Raw genomic sequence first — 21,682 nt, forward strand, 5'->3', positions numbered from 1 at the left:
TACGGTATCTGTGACTGGACAAACGACCCAACAGAATGGCCAGAGGTGTCATTGCCCGACACTTTGTTACCTGATTGAGTCTCCAGGCAAGAGAACGCTTAATACAGGCCTATACGTGACGGCTTGTGAAAGTAAACATTTGTCGTTTTGTTTCACTTAATTTTAATAAAGTGATAAAGACTAGAGTAAAAGCCTTTAATACATTTTTATTGATATATTAAAAATTATTTTAACATTGACAAAACATGGGTAACATTAAAGGTCTACTGAAGTGCCTTGAAATGCACAGCATTATGTGGTGTGTGCTAAAAGTATAGCCTAATTTTTACAAATACACGCCGTAAAATAAAAAGATATGAAATAACATGAAAATATCCCTTACGAAAATTAACCGTGGTTGCAAAAACAAAAACAAACAAAAAACATGGCTACTATAGGTAAAGCATGATAAAAAAAAAAAAATGAAACGTTTTGCTACACTAACCATAGTTTAACCATGGTATTTGTAATAAAACTGTGGTTATAGGCTACAACTGGTAATAAAAACGCCCAAAAAGGCACGGTTAGCCTACTATAATCTAGTTTTACTATAGTAATACCATGTTAACTTTCGTAAGGGATTGTGTATAATAATATGAAATAAATGTTTTAATAGATTATGACATTTACATCACAAAATATCAGGGAGTGACATTTGTTTGATGTGAAGGAGGGTAAGCCCCATCAGAAGTGGGTTGCGGTGCAGGGGACGGGACTAATGGCAGGTCATTGAAGGGTAAGTAGTCTAGACTATCTGGAGTGCATATAAATATGAATATTAAGCTTGATATATTTCATGCGTAACTGCTGTCGGAGTTCTGATGTTGTGTGCTACCCGCTCATATTGTGCTGCCTCCATCTGTTTATTCGGCAGTAGACTAACTTATATAAATCTTCAGATCGTTTTTTTTATTTTTTATTTATGAGATGTACAGAACGCCACACAGCAACTTTTCGGCATTGCACCAAGCAAAAATCAATCGAAATCCTAACAAAAAATAAGAATCAATGGCCTAACAAGGTCGAATGGTTTGTTTTCCCCCACGGCCTAAACGGATATGATGTTTTTGTGGGCGTTCCCAGCAATGCCGACCAAGTCAATTGTTCAGTAGAATGTATGTAATATCAAATCCCCTTTTCCAAAAAAAAAAAAAAAAAAATTGTTTAATTTTCATTAATTAAAAGATAAATTAAATGATACTGAGAAAATTGCCTTTAAAGCTGTCCAAATGAAGTTCTTAGTAATGCATATTACTAATCAAAAATTAAGTTTTAATATATTTACGGTAGGAAATTTACTAAATATCTTCATGGAACATGATCTTTACTTAATATCCTAATGTTTTTTGGCATAAAAGAAAAATTGATAATTTTGACCCAAACAATGTATTTTTGGCTATTGCTATAAATATACCCCAGCGATTTAAGACTGGTTTTGTGGTCCAGGGTCACATATAGATAGATAGATAGATAGATAGATAGATAGATAGATAGATAGATAGATAGATAGATAGATAGATAGATAGATAGATAGATAGATAGATAGATAGATAGACAGACAGACAGACAGATGATAGATAGATAGATAGATAGATAGATAGATAGATAGATAGATAGATAGATAGATAGATAGATAGACAGACAGACAGATGATAGATAGATAGATAGATAGATAGATAGATAGATAGATAGATAGATAGATAGATAGATAGATAGATAGATAGATAGATAGATAGATAGATAGATAGATAGATAGATTTATTGTACACTGTGTCATATTATTGACCTAGTCACTTTTTGTTTTAAGGGGGAAATTTAAAAACAAAATCTAAAAGAGACCAAGCAAGAGAACAAAGCACAGTTTTAGATATCTTCATGAGTGTTTGTGCAAAGAGAGTAATCTTCAAGGGAAAACAACAGAGAGAAGCTGTATAGTTGTGGTGATATTGTGTTTATTTCTCTCAAATGTTTCTTCAGACAGTCATTTCTCCTGAACTACTGCGCACGGACGTCACAACACGTCTTAACAGTGTAAAACCATTACTGTTGGCTTAATTGAAATATAACAATAATATTCCTCTATTACAAAATACCCTGCTATTCACTGAGATACAAGTAAATCGTGTAAGACGTCGTTAGTGTCCTCCACCACTAGAGGACAGAGCTGTAGTGATACATTTAATGCTTAATCTAAGGTGACATTTTCTCTGCTCTTCTGCCAGTAATAACACACAATCTGATTTACAGTCAGTGATGAAAGAACATCTTAAAAACATTTCACATTAGAACTGACTGCTCACATGTCAATTCTAGATGTTGTCTGTATGAACTTGAGTGCATTTTCTAACCCCTTCAATTAGAAACTAAAATAAAATCCATCATAAAATACCAAAACAACAACAACAGCAATAAATAGCCCACAAACTGAGCAAAAAAAGTAAAGAAAATCAAGAGGTGTTCAAATATATAATAGATAGGTTATTTTCCCTCACTGTCCTTCAGAGCTAAATATACCATGACATCTCATTGGCTGATGACAGCGATGAGAGAGCTATTGAATATGTGCCTCATCTTTGGTTCAAATAATACATAACAAAAGTGCACCCAGTATTATTTTTCATTTGTTTGTGTTGCACTGACTGTCTTATTGGACTTAAAGTACACATTTAGCAATGTGAATGCAGCATCAAGCTAATGTATTCAGACTTTGAGAAATGCACTAGTCACAGTCATCAACAATAAATTAATCCTGTGAGCGACAGTATCAGATTCACAATAAAGCAACTAGTATTTTATCTGGTGATTACATTTGGTCATGTGATCTACATTTGAAGTAAAAAAGCTACCATTATGACTGGAGACTTTTACAAAAATAATAATTGTTTCTTTAGGGTTGCAACATTTTAAAAATTACTGAGTGCACCTGTAAAGGTAAACCCTTGAACACTTAATATATAATTTAATTTGGTTATATTCATCAGTATCTGGATAGATGTCATTTGCTAACACAACAGAACAACAATACATGAGCATGTGTTTTGCATAACATTTGTATTAATCGATATGATGCAGGATTATGCAGAAATCTCAAAGGTTTAAACATGTCAAAACCTTAAAAATGAATTAAATATTGTTTTCAGGGTAGCATATGTATTTTAAAGGTTAATGAATCTATGTGAGGAGAAAAACAACATTGATTCGTTTTTAATTCTTATTGGATTCAATTCTCATTTTCCACACATTTGTTCCCTAATTTACCACACCGAGACTGAATTGTGTGAATATTATGTTTGGCAACATGTTTAACTGAGAACTGAAGCAATTTCACAGTAATAGAAATGCCAAGCGCATGATGAGGTGCAAAGCATAGAACGGCCCCATCATTGTTAGCAATGGTGAATGTCTGGAAGTAAATGTCAGGCATTTGAACCACATGATCGTTATAGTCTAATTATTTCTTTTTCTATCAAATATGAAATATATTTTCAGTCAGTGCTAATGAACACAGACATTTTCACACACTCCTCAATAAATAGTTATTTAACAATGCAAGATTAAATAAGCACAGCTGCGCAGTTGTGTTCCAGATATTAATTAGGCCTACATATGACAGCTAATTAGTTTGCAGTAACAGCAACTTCATAGCACCTGGCAGGTTTGGTTAAGGTTTTATATTCATTATAATGCAGGTGATAAAATGTGACGAGCTGAAAACTAGGAAAAAACTCCCTGTTAGCACCAAAATATCATGCAAAAAATTCCATGCAAAAACTCCAGAATCGGATGTCATGTGACTGCATTTGATATGTGTGAGGCGATATAAATAGTGGCGATCTGTGTTAGTGTATTAGCTTACTTAGTGCTGATATAGAATGAATAAATTATATGAATTATTAACACATTGGCATGCTTAACCTTGAATTAGTCTCAGAAAATACAATGCAATGCAAAAGCATAGAGTGTGTTTTGCTGCCCACGTCTGTTGGCTGTCTAACAAATCACAACTGCAACCAAGTGTGCTTGGCATTGAAGGGTACAATCTAAAAATACATATATCTTTCACAATGACAAATCAATAATACATACTTGTTGTTTATGTACAAGACAGTGCATATACTGTTTAAAATGTCTCTTCTATATACTTTCTGCTGTGCAGCTACCACATGTACGTTTTTGAAGTGTCTATCTGTGAGTTCTGAGGGTCAACGGTGCCCTCTTTTTCTTTTTCCGTCTCATTCTCCCAGAGGTTAATAAGTGGTGGGTAGAGTTCGTTCAGAGGAATGGAAGTGGTGTGCTGCATGTATTTCTTGAGAGAGTGGTGACAAGATTTCTGCTTCATGCGGCGTCCCATGTAGAACACCAACAGAGCCATTATGCAGATGGCAAACATTGAGCCCATGACCGCTGCCAGGGCTACGTTGGTCGGTTGGGCTACCATCTCCACAGCAAAGCTGGCTTCTTTGGTGGTCACGTTGATGCAAGAGTGCTGGGTCTGCTCGGTACCAGCCATGGTCAGGCAAACCTGGTATTCCGTGGAAGGCAGGAGGTGTGTGAGGTTATACTCTTGGACATCTACAGGGACCATCGCCGTGTAGCTGATCTGTGGGTTGTCGATTTTTACCGTAGCGCTGAGCCACTTGGGTTGTGACACCTCATGGTTAGAAGAGGCGGCAGATGGATGCACCTTCCATTCGAGCACCACAGACTGGGCATGGATGATTTTTGCCAGGATTACCAAGGATCCCGTGGTGTCCAGCACCCCTTGATGACCTCCAATAGGGCGCCCACCATGCCAGTTGCTCCTATCCACGTACACAGAGACGCTCCGGGTGTCGGCTCCCTCTGCATTCCAAGCAACACACGTGTAGAGACCAGCATCCTCGGGTTCGACATGCGGGATCTCTAGAGCACCTTGTTCTTGCATCCGATGCTTCTTCGGTATTCCTCCTCCCTCATTCGAGGATGGTGAAACAGCTTCAGAAGTGACTTTGTCTCCTGTGGGTGTCACCCAGTAAAACTGAGGTGCTGGATCTGCCACGGCCCAGCAGTTGAGTGTTAGAAGCTGTCCTAAGGTGACGTTGAGCTGCGGAGGGAAGGCGTGCTGAGAAATTAGAGGCAGGCAGGTATTGCTTACCCCATTCCAACTTGCAGACACCACTTCTTGAAGGGATTGGCCAACAAGATGTGGGGGGGAGGCACAAAGAGTTATTTGGGGCTCCAGAACTTTGAGGCTTGATTGGTTGCCCAGGATGGGCCACCAGTTAGCGAGACAATCGCACCTGAGTGGGTTGCCATGAAGACTGATTTCATCCAGACTGGGGAAAGCGGAAAAAATCTCATGGGGCAAAAGCATGAGGTCGTTACTGTGGATCAGTAGGGTGCGTAAGCCACGCATTTTCAAGAAAGCGGCTCGGTCTATGAAGAACAGGTGAGGGTTGTTGTAGAGCTCCAATTTGGCCATTTGTGGTAAGTTAGAGAACGCGCCCTTCTCAACCGCCACAAGTTCCTCCATGTTGTTCAGACTGAGCTCCTCTAAGTGGGGAAAGTCTCGGAAGTCACCCTCCTGTATACGGACAATGGGGTTCTTGTTAAGGTCGAGAAACTTGAGGCTCGGCAGAACGTGCAGGGCTTTCTTTGGCACGGCCGTGAGCTTGTTATCGAAGAACGAGAGACTCTCAAGATAGTCCAATCCCTGGAAAGCACCCTCAGGTATTTCCCTGAGCCCCATTCCCGCGAGAACCAAGCTGTGCAATTTAGAGAGGGGGTGGAAGTTCATATCTTGCAGTCCAAGAATGAGATTTTCCCCTATCATTAGGATCTCAAGGTTGGGTAGGGATTCAAACCAGTGGCTGTCTATCGCCACAATCTTATTGGAGTTAAGGTGAAGCCTCAACAGGTTCCCTAAGCCTGAAAACGCATTAGGACCAATAGAAGATATCTGATTATGATTAATATAAAGCTCCTCTAAGTTGACTAGGTCCTTTAGACACATATCAGGCAGCTCTTTAATTTGGTTTTCCTCAAGGTAAAGTGTGACCAGTTGGCTTAGGTTACTCAAGCCAACGTCTTGGATTTGTGTGAAGTGGTTCTGGGAGAGATCCAGTTCCGTGAGGTTTACCAAGCTCTGGAGTTCTGAGGTTACCCTGGAGATATTGTTGCTCTGAAGAAGCAGCACCTGAGTATCGACTGAAATATTCCATGGGATTTTGCTCAAATGGAGCTCGTTGCAGTCAACAGTCTTGGCTTGGTGGTAGACTGACTGAGGTGTGTACCATGGGCGGGTCTCGCAGACACACTGGGCAGGGCAGAAGGGAGCTGCAAGGGAACAGCGACACACAGCCAAAATGAAACAGACTGTGAGCAGTGAAGTGGAAATGGCAGTTCTCTCCATATTGAGGATCTCTAGAGTGCTGCGCCCAGTAGGTAGCTGACAGTTGGAGGGAAGATTTCTACGAAATGGAAGACAGGAATTTTCTCATCCAGCCCTGCAAAATGAAAAAGAAAGAAGACATATAAATCATGTAGATTATATGATGTCAGCCAAGTGCAAATGGCATTAACGCCAACATTAGGTGCGATATTTATTAGCATCAGTTGCGGAAGGAATATTAAACATAAAGACCAGTATTTCTGCTCTACTTTAGATCACACAAACAAATCAAAGCATCATTTGTTGCAATGGCTAAATATCCAGAATTGACATTTTTAATATTCTACACTTCATTCCCCTGCCAGTGCTCAGAGATCCCTCTGATAATTGATTATTCAGTCGTTTCTCATTCTAGTCAAACAGGGAGCAATTGTTAGCGAGTATGCAGGATCGTTCCGGCCTGCATGCAGAAATACACCTGCCAAGCATAGGCTCCGACAAACACATGAAAGGAGCCGCACATCAAAGCCTGAGTGTGCTGCACCGTACATATCAATACCATCTTCCCATAAATGTAAGTGCGCCTGGAAGAATTGCACAGGCTTGTAACCGTTGACTGTAACAGCTCTCAGAGGGGCTGTAACTGTACAGGAGGAAAGGCAAAATGAACACCAATGCAATAAAACCGTTTCCAAGCACTTTATCACATTCTAAACATCCAACGGACAAAATATCTCCAGGCCAGAGGCATTTGAGATCTCAGGAGCATATTTTAGCCTCAAGCGTTTTGGCTACTTTCGAATTTGCTTAGCACCACCTGACACATATTCATTCTTCTGCAAGGCATTTGGAGCTAAAGCAACCTATATACAAGAATGCACAGTGGCGTTTGTCTTCATCTTTTTTCAATGTCATAAAAAAGAGATATACCCGAGTTCAAACGGGAGCTTTTAGTGATGGACTACCGTTTGATCTCCCACTATGCCAGGGCCTGTAATGCATCGCTCCCCTGATTGCCGCTCACTCGGTGCTAATGAGCTGAATTTAACTGGCAGGAGGTGCGAGAGAAGAACCGAGGACTGTGAGCTGTTAATAGGTCTTACAGCATGACTCACACAGACACTAAACTACAAAAATCTAAAAGTGCTACCATATGTTTTCACAAATTCTTAATTGAAGCTGAAGATCAACAGAATTAATTAGAACAAACGGCATTATGGGTCTTAGAAGATTCTTGACAGTGGTTCTCAACTGGTAGGTCGAAGAAATGTGCTGATGTAAAAAGGAAAAAAAACGCCATATACACTAATTTTATTTTGTTTATTTATTGGTTTTAGATCAAACTCTACAATATGTTCACACAAATTCATCTGTAACTTGTAGTGTCGTTGTAGTCTAAACAGTAAAGCAACGCAAATGTCAGTTAATGGAATATGGACAGGTTGTGTGATATGCAATTAAATATTCATAATAAAACATAATAAAACTGAGACTAATTTGTTTTGTGTGGTGAATTATTGGCTCACTGTAATATTAATACATTCTGTATTGGGTCACCACTTCATTCCCAATATAAAATCTGGGTCCAGAAGAAAAACAGTTGAGAATATGACACATTTTAAATGAAAGCTGATAAATGACAGAGTACTAAGTGGATGGAAAGTGACACTTATATTGTGTGCCATGTGTAACAGCAACTTTTTTCAAAGCACATCACAGAGAGGAACAAAGTTTCGTCTATCACAAACCACATATCCTGGCTGTGCATTAGAATAAACCCAGTGATGCAATGAAGTGCAACTTCCCTTTCTGTTATGTCATATGCCACATAAAACACTAAGAGGAGAGGGCTTTTGTGTTCTTGATTCGATACTGAACATCTGTTTCCCAAACTGCTCATCTAACCTTAACAAAAACGCACTGTGGTGAAACCAAAATATCCCTTATTACCCTATACATTGACAATCAATACATTATAATTAATTTAATTTATAAATAATTTAATGTATATTGAAAATATTCAGAATAACATATCATGCTAAAATATTACAATATATTAAATAATACATAAGGAATTGCTGCTTTTCATACATTGATTAATATGTGTATATTGTAATGTATTCAATAATACACTTCAAAATATAAATTTGGTACTATGTGCGTGTATAAATAGATTTGAATTACATAAATATGGATATATAGTCATCCAATTGTTCAAAAATCATAAAATTGCAATATTAATTTTTTCTTATATACCATAACACATATTTTTGTATAAGTGAGAACAATGAATATGTGCTTTTCATTGACTTCATTGTTATATATTTTATATGCATCAGTATAGTCATATAGATTTTTTTATAATTTGTGCATATTCTATGAATTCTAATTCATTTTTAATAAAATTTTAAATCATTTCAATTCTCTATTTGTATTTCTTGTGACTATTTCAATTCCTTTTTATGTAAAGCATTTTGAATTACCTTTGTGTATGAAATGTGCTATAAACTTGCCTTGCCTTACAAGCTCCATGCATTTATCATAGTATGAATATAATATAAGCACTAGCTTCCATTTGTTGAAATGCATTGTTTAATATGTTGCATTATATTTTCAAGTACATTCCCATATATTTTTGTCTTTCATAAGTGAAGAGCTCTTTCACAATACCAAAAAAGTACTATGGTATTTACCATGATGATTATATACCATGTTATTTACACTAGAAGTTCAGAAAACATGGTAAAAAAATTGCACTTTTCATAATATGAAGAAGCTTTACATCAATTAACGTCATAAACCTCTTCAGCTTGTCTGACTTCAGATTGTGTGCTTTCAATATCAAGCCGAGACGTGTGGCGGCAGTAAAACAAGCCAATCCAACACAGAGACATGAGCTGCCTATTCCGCTGAGTCTTGGGGTCTTTTAATCTGCTCAGGCCGTGTAAAGCGCTCTCGCGTGCAGCGATAGGCCTGTTCAAAATTCTCAGAACAAAGACTGAACACGGACACGGCGCTCAGAAGGCATTGGCTCTGGAAATGAAAACAAGATGGGGAAAAATTACCCACCCTCAATCACCCCCCTCCACACTCTGATATCTCCATACGTGGAACACAAATTAACTCCCCTGAGAGGTGTGTTGAAGAGGGGCGAGATGAGACGGGGGAGGGGACAGTCAGACGGGTGGGGTGTGTCCCACTTTGCTGCAAAGAGCCTCAAACGTCTGATGTACCTCAAAGACTTGTGCTGTCACAATGTATTTGGTGCATAAAATCCAAAACATTTCATACCGAGCGTGCAATCTTTTGCATTTTGTTGTTGTCGAGCTTCCTAGGTGGCTCAGGTAGGAAATATCAGATTTTAACAACACTAAAGCCACGTCTACACATGTACATCCTGTTTCTTTGGAAACAAAGCAATTGGAAATCGCTATATAGCGTGAAAAGTAGGCCTGCTCTACACAAGTGAATACAAACGTAACATAACACAATACAGGTATGCAATCCCAGTGAGAGGTGTATAGCTTACATTAGCATAAACGTGCTCTTTCTCTCTTTCAGGTCAACTGCTCTCATGAGAATCATGCTGAGCAAGTTAAATCATATAAACATGTTTATGGCAGCTTTCTGACCAATAAAACACTTGGTTTACGGGCACAGACATATGAAGGTAACTCTATCATGCCCTTAAGTGCTGAGGTTTGTTACCATCACAGTGGAGCACAGGGTCTGTTTGTTTACATTTATGCATATTGTACTGTCAAAACATGATTAATCTTTACCAACTTTATATCATTGCAAAGGTGGGAGTTTTATGAGGTAATCAGGAAGGATATACCATGATTTAGTCTGTAGTATTTGTCATGTCAAGTGTTTAGTAAACATCCATTCGAAATTGTGGGCGAAAAGTGTGTACATTTATTAAAATATCGATGGAATCTCACATTTGCTTGATATATTATCATCATGTCCATTATCCACTAAATTATGCTGATCTGAGAAGCATTTAACAGTGGAAACTTTATAATGCCATGTGAGTCGGCTCACTGGTAGCCTATACAGAATATCTATAATGTATATTGCATACGTTTTATTCTCTCTCCATTTGAGTAGACAGAAACTGAATCCACAGGCTGTAAATCAGTGTTATTTTAGTATTACTGATATACTATTATTGATATTTTCAAATTAGTTTTCATTTGTATAGTTTCCGTTTCGGTAACTTTGTTATGTGATTTTGTCATTTTATTAGTTTTCAATCTTTCTATTTAGGTTCAATTTAAATTAGTTTTTTTATTTTTATTTTATTTAATTTTTGTTGTTGTTTTTTTAAGTTTAATTTCCTATAATATTTATTTTTTTCATTTTAGATAAAAAAATTATTTTATAGTTTAACAGTTTCAGTTTTAGTTAAAAATAAAAACACAGCTGAGAGAACAAGTGTCTGCTTTCAGTAGAGACCATTATTATGCCAGCAATGTGTTGGCCAAGCATTTACATCCGCGTTAGCATATTTGCATCTATTTCTTGCCTAAGGCTAGAGAGCTTCTCTGTTCCCTGTGTGCTAACTCTCATTCTGCCAACTCGTGCATTTTAAGAGTGACTGGGAAAAAATTCTTGGGAGAAAAAGACAAAAAGACGACTGTTGACATATGGTAAGAATATAGAGCTAGCAGAACAGGTCATTTTAATTTTAATCTTTTTGATAAGAAATATTTGAGTTCATATTGAGAAATGTTGTTGAGATATCCCCTGAAATGCTACAGATTAAAAATCACATTCAAAAGTCTCATTTTCCTCTCCATTTAATCTCATTGCTGTCTCAGAGGAGCAACTGAAATTTTAAGAGATCTACTTTGTGATATTTGATTCCAACATGACTAAAAATAAAGGTTCCTAAAGAGGCTTTCACAGTGACGCCACAGAAGAACCATTTTGGGTTCCCCAAAGAAGCTTTCAGTGATTCCTAAAGAAACTTTTTTCTCAGTGTGAAGAATATTTTAATTAACCTAAATAAACGTTTTCCACTATAAATTTCAATGGAAAGCTTCCATGCATATTAAAGGTTCTTCATGGAACCAAAGATGCCAATAAAGAACCTTTATTTTTAAGAGTGTACGCAAGCACTGATCCTTTAACAGACTGGAGACGGATCATCTTAAGCAGCAGCCATCTTGCTGCCGCCCATCCTGCTGCAACAGAAATCAGATCACCTTCAGAGATGAGGAAAGGTGGAGTGTGTGAGAGGGTGGCGGAGGTTTCTGTGTGTGTGTGAGTCTCAGTCTGGCTGTAGATTGTGACACTACTCCGCACGCCTGTCTGATCGCATTAGACACTGGGACGGTCGTTCTGGACGTAACCCCCCCGGCCCCTCTGCACGGCAGAAAATGGGGCCACCTTGCCTGATGCCATGGCAACCTGACAGGAAGAAGCAAAAAGGACCAACCCTTGGGGCTTCCTATTGCATATGTGTGTGATGGGACATACAGACACAGTGAGAGAGAGAGAGAGAGAGAGAGCTGGGAAAAGAGCTGAATGAAAGAATGAATGAGAGAATCAGATTCCCTAAATCATCAGTGATTTAGGGAATCTGAAATATAAATACGAAGTTGAGAGATTACAGTAATAAGACCCTAAAGAAAAAGAAGATGAAAAAAGACAAAATTAGACAGCAAATTTACCCTTCGAAAAAAAATTATATCATTAAACTGTGGGAACTATCCAGTTAAGGAGGATATAATCGTTTGGCAAAAAAAAAAACTGTACTTGTTACATGTTACTAATAGTTAAAAGTAAATTTTACTAATATACAGTATGTATGTATGTATATATATATATATATATATACTGTATATTTCATATATTTAAAAAAAATTTAACATCACATATTCAGTTATGAAAGATAATATATATAATTGTTAAATAACACTGACAATAATATTAAATGTTTTTATAAAAATGCACTTTATAATATTATATAATGTGAGTATATATATATATATATATATATTAAAGTAATTTATATTACTATTAATTTTAATAGGTCAGAATATATGGATACTTTTACAATTTTTTAGTTACAGCATCTACATCTTTCGTCTTGAAAGAGTGTTTGGTGTGTCTGGGACTGCCTTGAAGTGGTTGCGGTCTTATTTTACTGACCGTTCCCAGTTTGTTTCTATGGGTGGTTATAGGTCCGAGATTAGCTCTGTCTCAACTGGTGTCCCTCAAGGGTCGGTCTTAGGCCCTTTACTTTTTAACATTTATTTGTCACCTTTAGGCCACCTTTTGAGATTGCACGGCCTTCATTATCATTTGTATGCCGACGATACGCAGATTTATATATATTCAAATCCTCATGAGCCCCTTGACGTTGCTTATTTGTCTGACTGCATTACTGAGATTAAAACATGGATGGATAATAATTTATTTTGTTTGAACGGTGATAAAAGTTATATAGGTTCCCGTCATCAAATTTCTGTCCTTGACTCTGGATGGCTCTTTTTTTTAAGTCCAGAGTCGAGTGAGGAACCTTGGAGTTATTTTTGATGCTAATCTGTCTTTTGATTCTTTTGTCCAGAGCACTGTTAAAACATCTTTTTTCCACCTCAGAAATATCGCAAGATTGCGCCCTATGTAAAATTTCACAGTCGCGCCACTGTCCTTTGGAATTCTGCCTCCTGAATTTAGGGGAGTTCAGAATTATGATGGTTTTAAAGTTCAACTTAAGACATATTTTTTTAAACTTGCATTTGCTTATTGATTTGAATTTTTTTGCCTTTTATTGTATTTGATTACATTGTGTTCAGTGCTTTGAGAAGCTGCTTTTAAAGGTGCTTTATAAAATAAAGTTTATTATTATTATTATTATTATTACCAACAGTGGCTCACTGCCAAAACTAACCAGCCAAAACTTTTATTATTATTAAATGAATAAATAATAATTAAATATTACATGAAGTAGCAATGCATTCTGAAAAAAAAACAAAAAAACATATATACCTAAAACATAACATAAAAATCACTATAGTGATTGAACACTATATTTTAACTGTTTGTGTGTGTATGTGTGTTTTCACGTTCAAACACACATACTCTGAACTGCATGTGTCTGCATATCATGTGCCCAAGTCCTCATGATACAACAGAAAAATAATGAATTGAACAAATGCATTTGAGCGCTATTAAGCGCTATATTGGGGCAGATGTTGTTTGATTCACTGTCTTCATTATAAAAGTTGTGCCACTCAGCTCAGTGACCAAGCAAAGTGCATTGAATGAATGGCTCAGATTGTAATTTAAGAGAGATTATCCAGCCAGCTGTTCATGAGTCTGGTGCAAAAGTTCTACAGTTAGATCTTCGCCTTTTAAAAGCGATTATGTTTGCTGGAAACAAACAAGTATCCTGACAATTGTATTTACAATGTGCCCTACATTGCACACTCTGTAATGTACACAGGATATAACAATGCGGTGCTACTGCAAACCATTAAAATGTAATGATATGAACATGTACACATGGCCACATACATCAGAGCAAAGCACAACAATGGAGAGCAAGACAATGGTGTTGTTCCCCATAGATGTGCTGTAGTAGAGCGGTGATTGGAGATTAGGAGGGTATGTAACCGATAACCCTTTGGGGCTGATCTCTCTTTTAGTACACTTTCCTTTCCTTTTTATTTGCCATGCCTGAACACAGCCCCTCACATCTGCAAACGTATTGGAGCCGATGAAAAATTCATGGATGGGTTATTAATTATTGAGGGCACTGCAGGCAGGTCTTTAATTTTCATCCTTGGCTTTTGCTATTGGGGAAAAATGGGGAAAAAGCAGCTGTTAATTGGTGTGAAGGAAAGATGCATCTGGGTCGTCCCAATTTGTCAACAATTCATGGCCTCATTTGTGTCTCAACCCTTCATCACTTTCTCACACACTAATATGTATTACCAATATCAACTTACACATCACAGTTCAAGTGGACAGCCAACAGTACAAACTGTTTAACTAATATCAATTCAGTCTATGGCTAATAAACATCAGGTGATGTAATGTGATGTGGAGTATTTAAGGAAAAGTTCACCCTAAAATAAAATTTTGTTTTAATATGTACTCACCCTCAGGCCGTCCAAGACGTAGATGAGTTTATTTCTTCATCAGAACAGATTTGGAGAAATTTAGCATTACATCACTTGCTCAGTGGATCCTCTGCAGCGAATGGGTGCCATCAGAATGAGAGTCCAAACATCTGATAAAAACATCACAATAATCCACACAACTCCCGTCCATCAACTAACGTCTTGTGAAACAAAAAGCTGCATGTTTGTAAGAAACGAATCCATCACTAAGGAGTTTCTTTAAACCATTGCTTCTGGCCAAAATACCAGTCCATAATCCATTGTAACACTTAGCTCCAGTAAAAAAGTCCATCCTCTGTTGTCCTCTCATCAAAATCCACCAGCATATTAGTATAGAACTGTTTTGGACTGTGCTTATTTCTCTCCTGATTCACACGAGATTACTTTTTCACTGAACTTGTATTTTAGTCATAAACAGTTCGAAGTTAAAAACGTCTTAATGATAGATTTGTTTCTTACAAACACACAGCTTTTCAAGTCACAAGATGTTCATTGATGGATTGGACTGATGTGGATTATTGTGATGTTTTTATCAGCTGTTTTGACTCTCATTCTGACGGCACCCATTCACTGCAGAGGATCCATTGGTGAGCAAGTGATATAATGCTACATTAGTTTTGATCCAATTCTGTTCCCGTGAAGAAACAAACTCTTCTATATCCTGGATAGCCTGAAAATGAGTAAACTGTCAGCAAATTTTCATTTTTGTTTGAACGATTCCTTTAAGAAAACCTATTTGATTAACAAAATTCAGTTTGTTGACGTGAGCCAGTGTCAGTATACATTTCATCATAGTAACATCCAAAGCTGTGAAGAGACTCAAATAAAAGCTGTACTGAAGCTAGTGCAGCATTTAAATTAAATGGGATGCATACCGAATCAAAGAAATGCCAGCGTAAGCATTTTTGTGAGAGAAAAACACTTTCTTCTTTGATGCCAATAAATGTAATTGGAGGGCCCACTAAGTTATTTGCCCTATCACCGCACTGCTGGGGTGAGAAAACACTGAGCATTAAATGTAAAGCCCCAGAACACAACTCATCCACACCACACAGCACATAACTGTCCATGAATATGCACTCATTCGTGTCAACAAAATAAAAAAGGACAGAGAACTGTTAGGAGAGTGGGCTGAGTGAAAAAATAGACTTATGACTCACTGTTTAAATGTCTCTAATGAAACATTACAGAGTAAAGTTAAGTTCTGGCAATATTTGAGGCTGGGAAACTAACACGTGCAAACTGTGGCAAGAGCCAGCGTGTACTAAACAGTGCTGAGCACGATTCAGGACTGAACTGAGTATGCCTTTTAGGGCATGTTTACACTTGGTTTTTACACTTGATTAAAATAAACTCTGGTGTGATTGCCTAGAGATAGTTCAGTTCATTTGAGTAAGTGTGAACGCTGCCATCTGAACCTTGGTGCGGCAGACTGAGATCCACCTTTTCAGTTCTGCTGCGGTTTGACTGATATTTAAAAGCAACACAGACCAAAGACATCTAAACAAGCCAAAACAGGACACGATGTCACAAGATGCAACCCTAAAAAGGTCAGAATGCTCATGCATACCTAGTTCTTGTTGCCCTTTACAGTTCAGTACAGGCGTCAAAACCGCTGTCTCTTTGCAGCAGATCTCTGTGTGCAACAGACAAATTTCTTCCTCTGTTTTGACTCCCTTTACACATTTTATAAGCTCTTTGTGAGTTAACAGCTGGTAAAAATACCACCATATGTATATACATGAAACAAGTACATTTAACCTGCACAGCATTGTTTGGGATGCTCTGAAAATTTGCTTAATATACTTCATAAAAGCTGTCCAATTTGTTGTTACCATATCCTTATGCCTTTTGTTTTGTATCTTTAGGTTCAGTGAGCTAAGTGAACCAGCAAACCAGGACTAAATGCAGCATTTTTTTATTAATTTTTTTTGGTCTGGACCAAAAGAACCAAGAGAACCGAACTACAAGTGTAAACACACTCACCCTTATATATATTTCCAGAATTGTAATTCCAGTTTGAATTTATATGTAGAATTAAAATGGGATGTAACTCAAAGGAGTATGTTAAAAAGCTGTAGCTTTTTATAGCTTCAACAGAATGTATGTATGCACAGAACATATACATTATTTTCATAAGATAATATTAATAATCAATGTTTGAAATCCGTCAAACAGAAATGTACATTTCATTTATGAATATTAATTTGAATACATTTATGACTTTTTATATATCATAGTTAAAACTTTTTCAAAAATATTTATTTTATGCTACACTCTGAAGTGATTAATTTATTGTTTGCTTGTTGCAACATAATGTTGCATAACATGTTGTGCTGTAAAATTATTTGAATAAAAATTCATCAACATAAAATAAAATAACATGACAATATCGGTCTTTGTTTAGAGAATTGGATCTAATTTCTTTTTTTTTTTTTGGGGGGGGGGGGGGGGGGGGGATTTATAATTATGCTATAATTATCCCTTGCCTGTATCGTTTTGCAGAATATAGACTGAATGGAGGGATTAGAATTTGAATTTCAAGTTAATATTTGAAGTAGAATTTCTCAGAACTGTACATTTCTCTTCCTGCCATTCTAATTCGATTTCCTGTGGGGTGTGGCTTATTCAGATTCTCACTGATCAGTTCAAAGGAACCAATTCTTTAATACAAAACCAGGTATTAAGTGACTGGTGACTGGAGCTGTGCTTTCTTTTTTTCTTTCTTCAGTTGAACATTTAGTGCCCTGTGAAAGCGAGAATCATTTCTGAATAAGAAGATAAGATAGGAAGTGGACAGGACAAGAGAGACAGAGTGAAAGTGAGCGAGACAGATAAGCTGAAATGTCGACAGAGACACGCAGCGATGGAGAGAGATGAAGCAGAAAGCATCTCTCAGGGGACAGGAGGACTCGCTCAAGGACAAGTCCAAGAGTTATTTCATGTTCATTTGTTCTGGGCCACAAAAGACCTGATGCATTTCTCCACCCACAGCCCGCTAGCTCTCAATAACCTCTCTAAACTAATGCAACGGTGCCTCTGTACAACCCAAACTCTTCAGTGCATTATGTAAAGCACCAGCAGCAACCCTTCCACCACTCAGGCCAACACACCAACACACACATAACACACAACTTCAGCTCACACAGACAGCACCATTAGCATACTGTATATATACAGTTCTGATTAGATTACATACAAGATGTAGTCCATTACTGATTTCAAATTACATGACGAAAATTGCAGTTAGTAATGTAAACCATTACATTACACATTTTAGGTAATATAAACAGAAAACGTTTTGATTAATTCTAGATTACGTGTGGCCTAACTCATTTATAACATTGATTTTTAATAATTAATTAAATCATAAAAATGGTAATAAATAATTTCAAAATAACAACAATCAAAATAAAACACTTACAAAAGTTAAAATATTTTATTAAAGTATATAAAGAGTATATATACTTTATACATAATTCATATATAATACAGTATAATACCTGAATAAATTATTTAAAGGGAAAAGGTTACATTCAAAATTTTGATATTACATCTACTATTGTTATATAGAATTGTTCTAGTCAATAAAATATTTAATGCAAATAATTAAATAGTAATTAAATTTAATGGTAATTAATTTAATGGTAATTCAATTACAGAAAAATTTAAAGTAATCCCTTACTTTTTTTACAGAAATTAATTACTTAGTAATGCATTACACCCAACACTGTACTTTACCCAAAAAAATATATTAATGATAATAATTTTACATAAAGAATATGTATATATACATATTTTTTTATTTAAAGAATATACATAAATGTATATTAAAAATTATATACATGTGTGTGTGTGCGCGTGCACACACGCAATACTACAGTACATTTAAATATATATTTAAAGAATATAGATGTAAAAATAGATGTATTTAAATGTATATAAATATTTGTAATGGTAGAGATCTGCACTAATGCTAAAGTCATAAGTTCAATTTTCAGGAATAGATAAACTACTGAAAAAAAATATGCATGGCTTGAAGTTGCTTTTGAAAAGTGTCTACAACATGCATAAATGTAAAAGCAAAAAACAGGTGCATGCACTATGAAATATCAATTGTAATAATTGTCCACCACTGTAGGCCAAAACAGATGTTAATTTACTGCACAAAGATCTGGCAATAAAATCTCACTCTGGGATTCTATCATTAAGCCATAAGAAGCAGGGAAAGCAGCCCAAGGAAATAAATCCGCACTTAGTAATCAAATGGAGTGTGAGATCACATGAACTGAGGATGTAAGCATCCATTATGAGTGTTAAGGGTTCCTGTGCTGTCTCTGCTACATTCACTCAGATTCCCATGGGCCATTTTCTCCTGGTTTGCTCCTTCAGAGGTCTTCTGCGCTGTTTTATTTAGAGCAGCTATAATTAAACAGCGCGTTTTCATTCAGTGCATGCAAACACAACTATCAAGGCACTTAAACAAGAAAACATCTCTCAGGATACGCTGCCAAAATTGAGTCGTCAACTATGATATAGGTTACGATGCACTGTTTCTGCTTCTAAATCATATCTTATCTTTCCTGATATGAAATTATACTAATACAGCTGCATTTCTGATATTATTTTGTTATATATTTTTTTATCAAACACTCCTTCACTCTCAGAAAAAAGGTACAAAAGCTGAAACAGGGGTGGTACCCTTTCAAAAAGTACCATTTGGGTACAAATATGTACACTTTAGGTACTAATTTGTACCTTTTAAGTGTACTTTTTGAAAAGGTAACATCCCTGTGACAGCTTTTGTACCTTTTTTTCTAAGAGTGCATCAATAAGAATATTATTTAAATGTTATTATGAATTACTATTCTTATCAAACTTATTATTATTAAGTATGAGTTTCAGTGGCTCCAAGTATATCAAAAGTCACCAAGGTTAAACAAACACCCACACTTAAAACTTTAAATTACAGAGTTATGACTTGCGTTACTGTAAGAAATAATACAGTAAGACCAATAATCATATGCAAGCAGCTGGACAAAATGACACAATAAATACATATAGCTTTCTCAGCAATTGCTGTATAAGCTGTAACATCAGCACTGTAATTTAAAATTTGACCCAAATGAAAAAAAAACACGAATTAATAGCCTAAATAAATACTAAAATACATATAATAATCAAACAAAGGCTTTTTAAACATGTCTGTGTGTTATCTGAGTCTCTTCAGATGCTTCCTGCAGGGTCACTGAGTCCAGGAGCAGGTGAAGAGGAGTCCACCATAACCTCCATGAGAAATCAACCCAATCCAAAAAAAATAGAGACGAGCTCAAACTTCAGAGCACAGCCCTCCAGCACATTTACCAGCGGTTTTATTGCCTTTAAGAAGTAGCAGCAGTTTGTAAGTTTGTAACTTCTGAAGTGAAACCACGAATGCCAAAGAGATGCTTTCAGAAACGCCCTTACCTCCAGCGATTGTAGGATGGATCCGATCCAGGGTCTCACTCTCACCTATTTCTCTACTATTATGTTGCAATTTGAGTAAATGTTCGCTTCTGCTCTGCTTTTGCGTTTGCTTATTTTATCCTAAATATGAAGTCCATCATCGGCCTCTCGGTCCGTTCGAAAGCTTGCCTCCAGTGAGAAATTATTCTCGCATCAGCATCGCTCCCTTATGCATCTTTTACGGTGTATTTGAAGCGCCCTTTCACGCCGAGGCCACGCCCCCTCGCTGCTTCCCGTTACACTGTCATTAACCAATGGAAATGTGAGGCCAGGTCGCTCCGCCAATGGAACGTCGGGGCGGGGCATCGTTCTATCCCATAGCAATGATGTAATGGTCCAGTTTTCGCTCTGCCTCCAGGTTGAGCTCCTGCGGCAGCGACAGGCATGAAGAATAACCCCTGCCATCAGCGCTGAGCTCATACAGGCTCGTATTTCTGTTAAAGACAAAAGCATGATGTCAGAAATAACCCGAACATATTTATCCTCTCGAGACCAAGCAAACAAAAGATCTTTGGCACTTTTAGAAAACAGTATTTTAAAGCTTTACAAATCTTTGTGGAAAAATCTTGGTGACACTGTACTGTACAAAGATATTTTTAATTTAGTACCCTTATATTTTTCGATGTATATATTTTGTTTTGTTTGTATATTTATAATTTTAATTATTATTTTATAATTATGTTTGTATTGTTATTTTGTTCTTATTTTGTTTATCTGTTTTTACTTTTAGTAGTCTTTATAATAATTCGTTTTTGTATTTTTTTTTTATATATATTTTTTTTTTTCTTTCAAGGATGAACTTGGTTTACCTATATTATTATTATTTAAAATATATATAAATATTATTGTAACATTTGAAACCAAGCAAAGTTTTTGTTGTTGACATTTTTCATATTATAAATATGGGTAACATGGCTAATATGTATTCGGATATAGATTTTTGTTACTTTTATTTTTGCATTTTTAACATTAGTTTTATGTTTGGTAACATTTATTGTATCATTTTATATATTTTTTATTATTTTTATTTTTATAACCATACTAATTATTTTATATTTGTTTGAATTTTCATTTAGTTTTTACTTTTTTCTCACCAAGGCTACTTTTATTATTTTTTTTTATAAACATTTTGTTTAAAAAAATTTAATATATATTTTATTCTTATTCTTTTGGTCACAAATTTTGCTTACCATTATTATTTATTTTGTTTATTTTATTATGACATTATTCAAAACCAAGCAATCGTTTTTTTTCTTTAACATTTTTCTCTATTTGTTTTCCTTTTTCTATCATTAGTCTTATGTTCAGTAACCTTTATTGTATTGTTTTATAAAATTTTGTGTTTTTTATTTATTTAAAAAAATGCAATCTTTATCATAACCTATTTTATTCTTTCAGTGTCTGCCAGCACCGTTCTTGCAGAGTTGTGACTGTGACAGCTTTGGGACTTGTTTTAGTCATAATTAAAAGTGTAGGCTTCATATGATGAAACGTTTCGGGACGTCTCGCCTCTCGACAGCTCTTCAGCAGCTGATAACAGTTTGATCAAATATGCTCTCTTTTTGTCGCTGAGATCATATGGTGACTACATGAGATGGTAAAATAAAAGATTAGAACCATCAACCTTTGT

At 36.1% G+C, this 21,682-nt stretch overlaps 1 protein-coding gene across 1 annotated transcript; it reads right to left on the reverse strand.

Moving 5' to 3' along the window:
- Positions 1-1,976: 1,976 nt before the first annotated feature.
- LOC306848740 (leucine-rich repeat neuronal protein 1-like) lies at positions 1,977-20,237 on the reverse strand. Its single transcript, XM_079383481.1, has 2 exons — positions 20,014-20,237; positions 1,977-6,524 (listed from the first exon to the last, which is right to left on the reverse strand). The coding sequence occupies exon 2, from the start codon at positions 6,428-6,430 to the stop codon at positions 4,196-4,198; it is 2,235 nt and encodes a 744-aa protein (XP_079239607.1). The 5' UTR covers positions 6,431-6,524; positions 20,014-20,237; the 3' UTR covers positions 1,977-4,195.
- Positions 20,238-21,682: the final 1,445 nt, after the last annotated feature.

The sequence above is a fragment of the Barbus barbus genome (genome assembly GCF_936440315.1).
Source record: "Barbus barbus genome assembly, chromosome: 28".
NCBI lineage: Eukaryota > Metazoa > Chordata > Actinopteri > Cypriniformes > Cyprinidae > Barbus > Barbus barbus.

Excerpts from the sequence above, each read along its gene's own strand:
- LOC306848740 (XM_079383481.1), bottom strand. The coding sequence starts at position 6,430 with ATGGAGAGAACTGCCATTTCCACTTCACTGCTCACAGTCTGTTTCATT.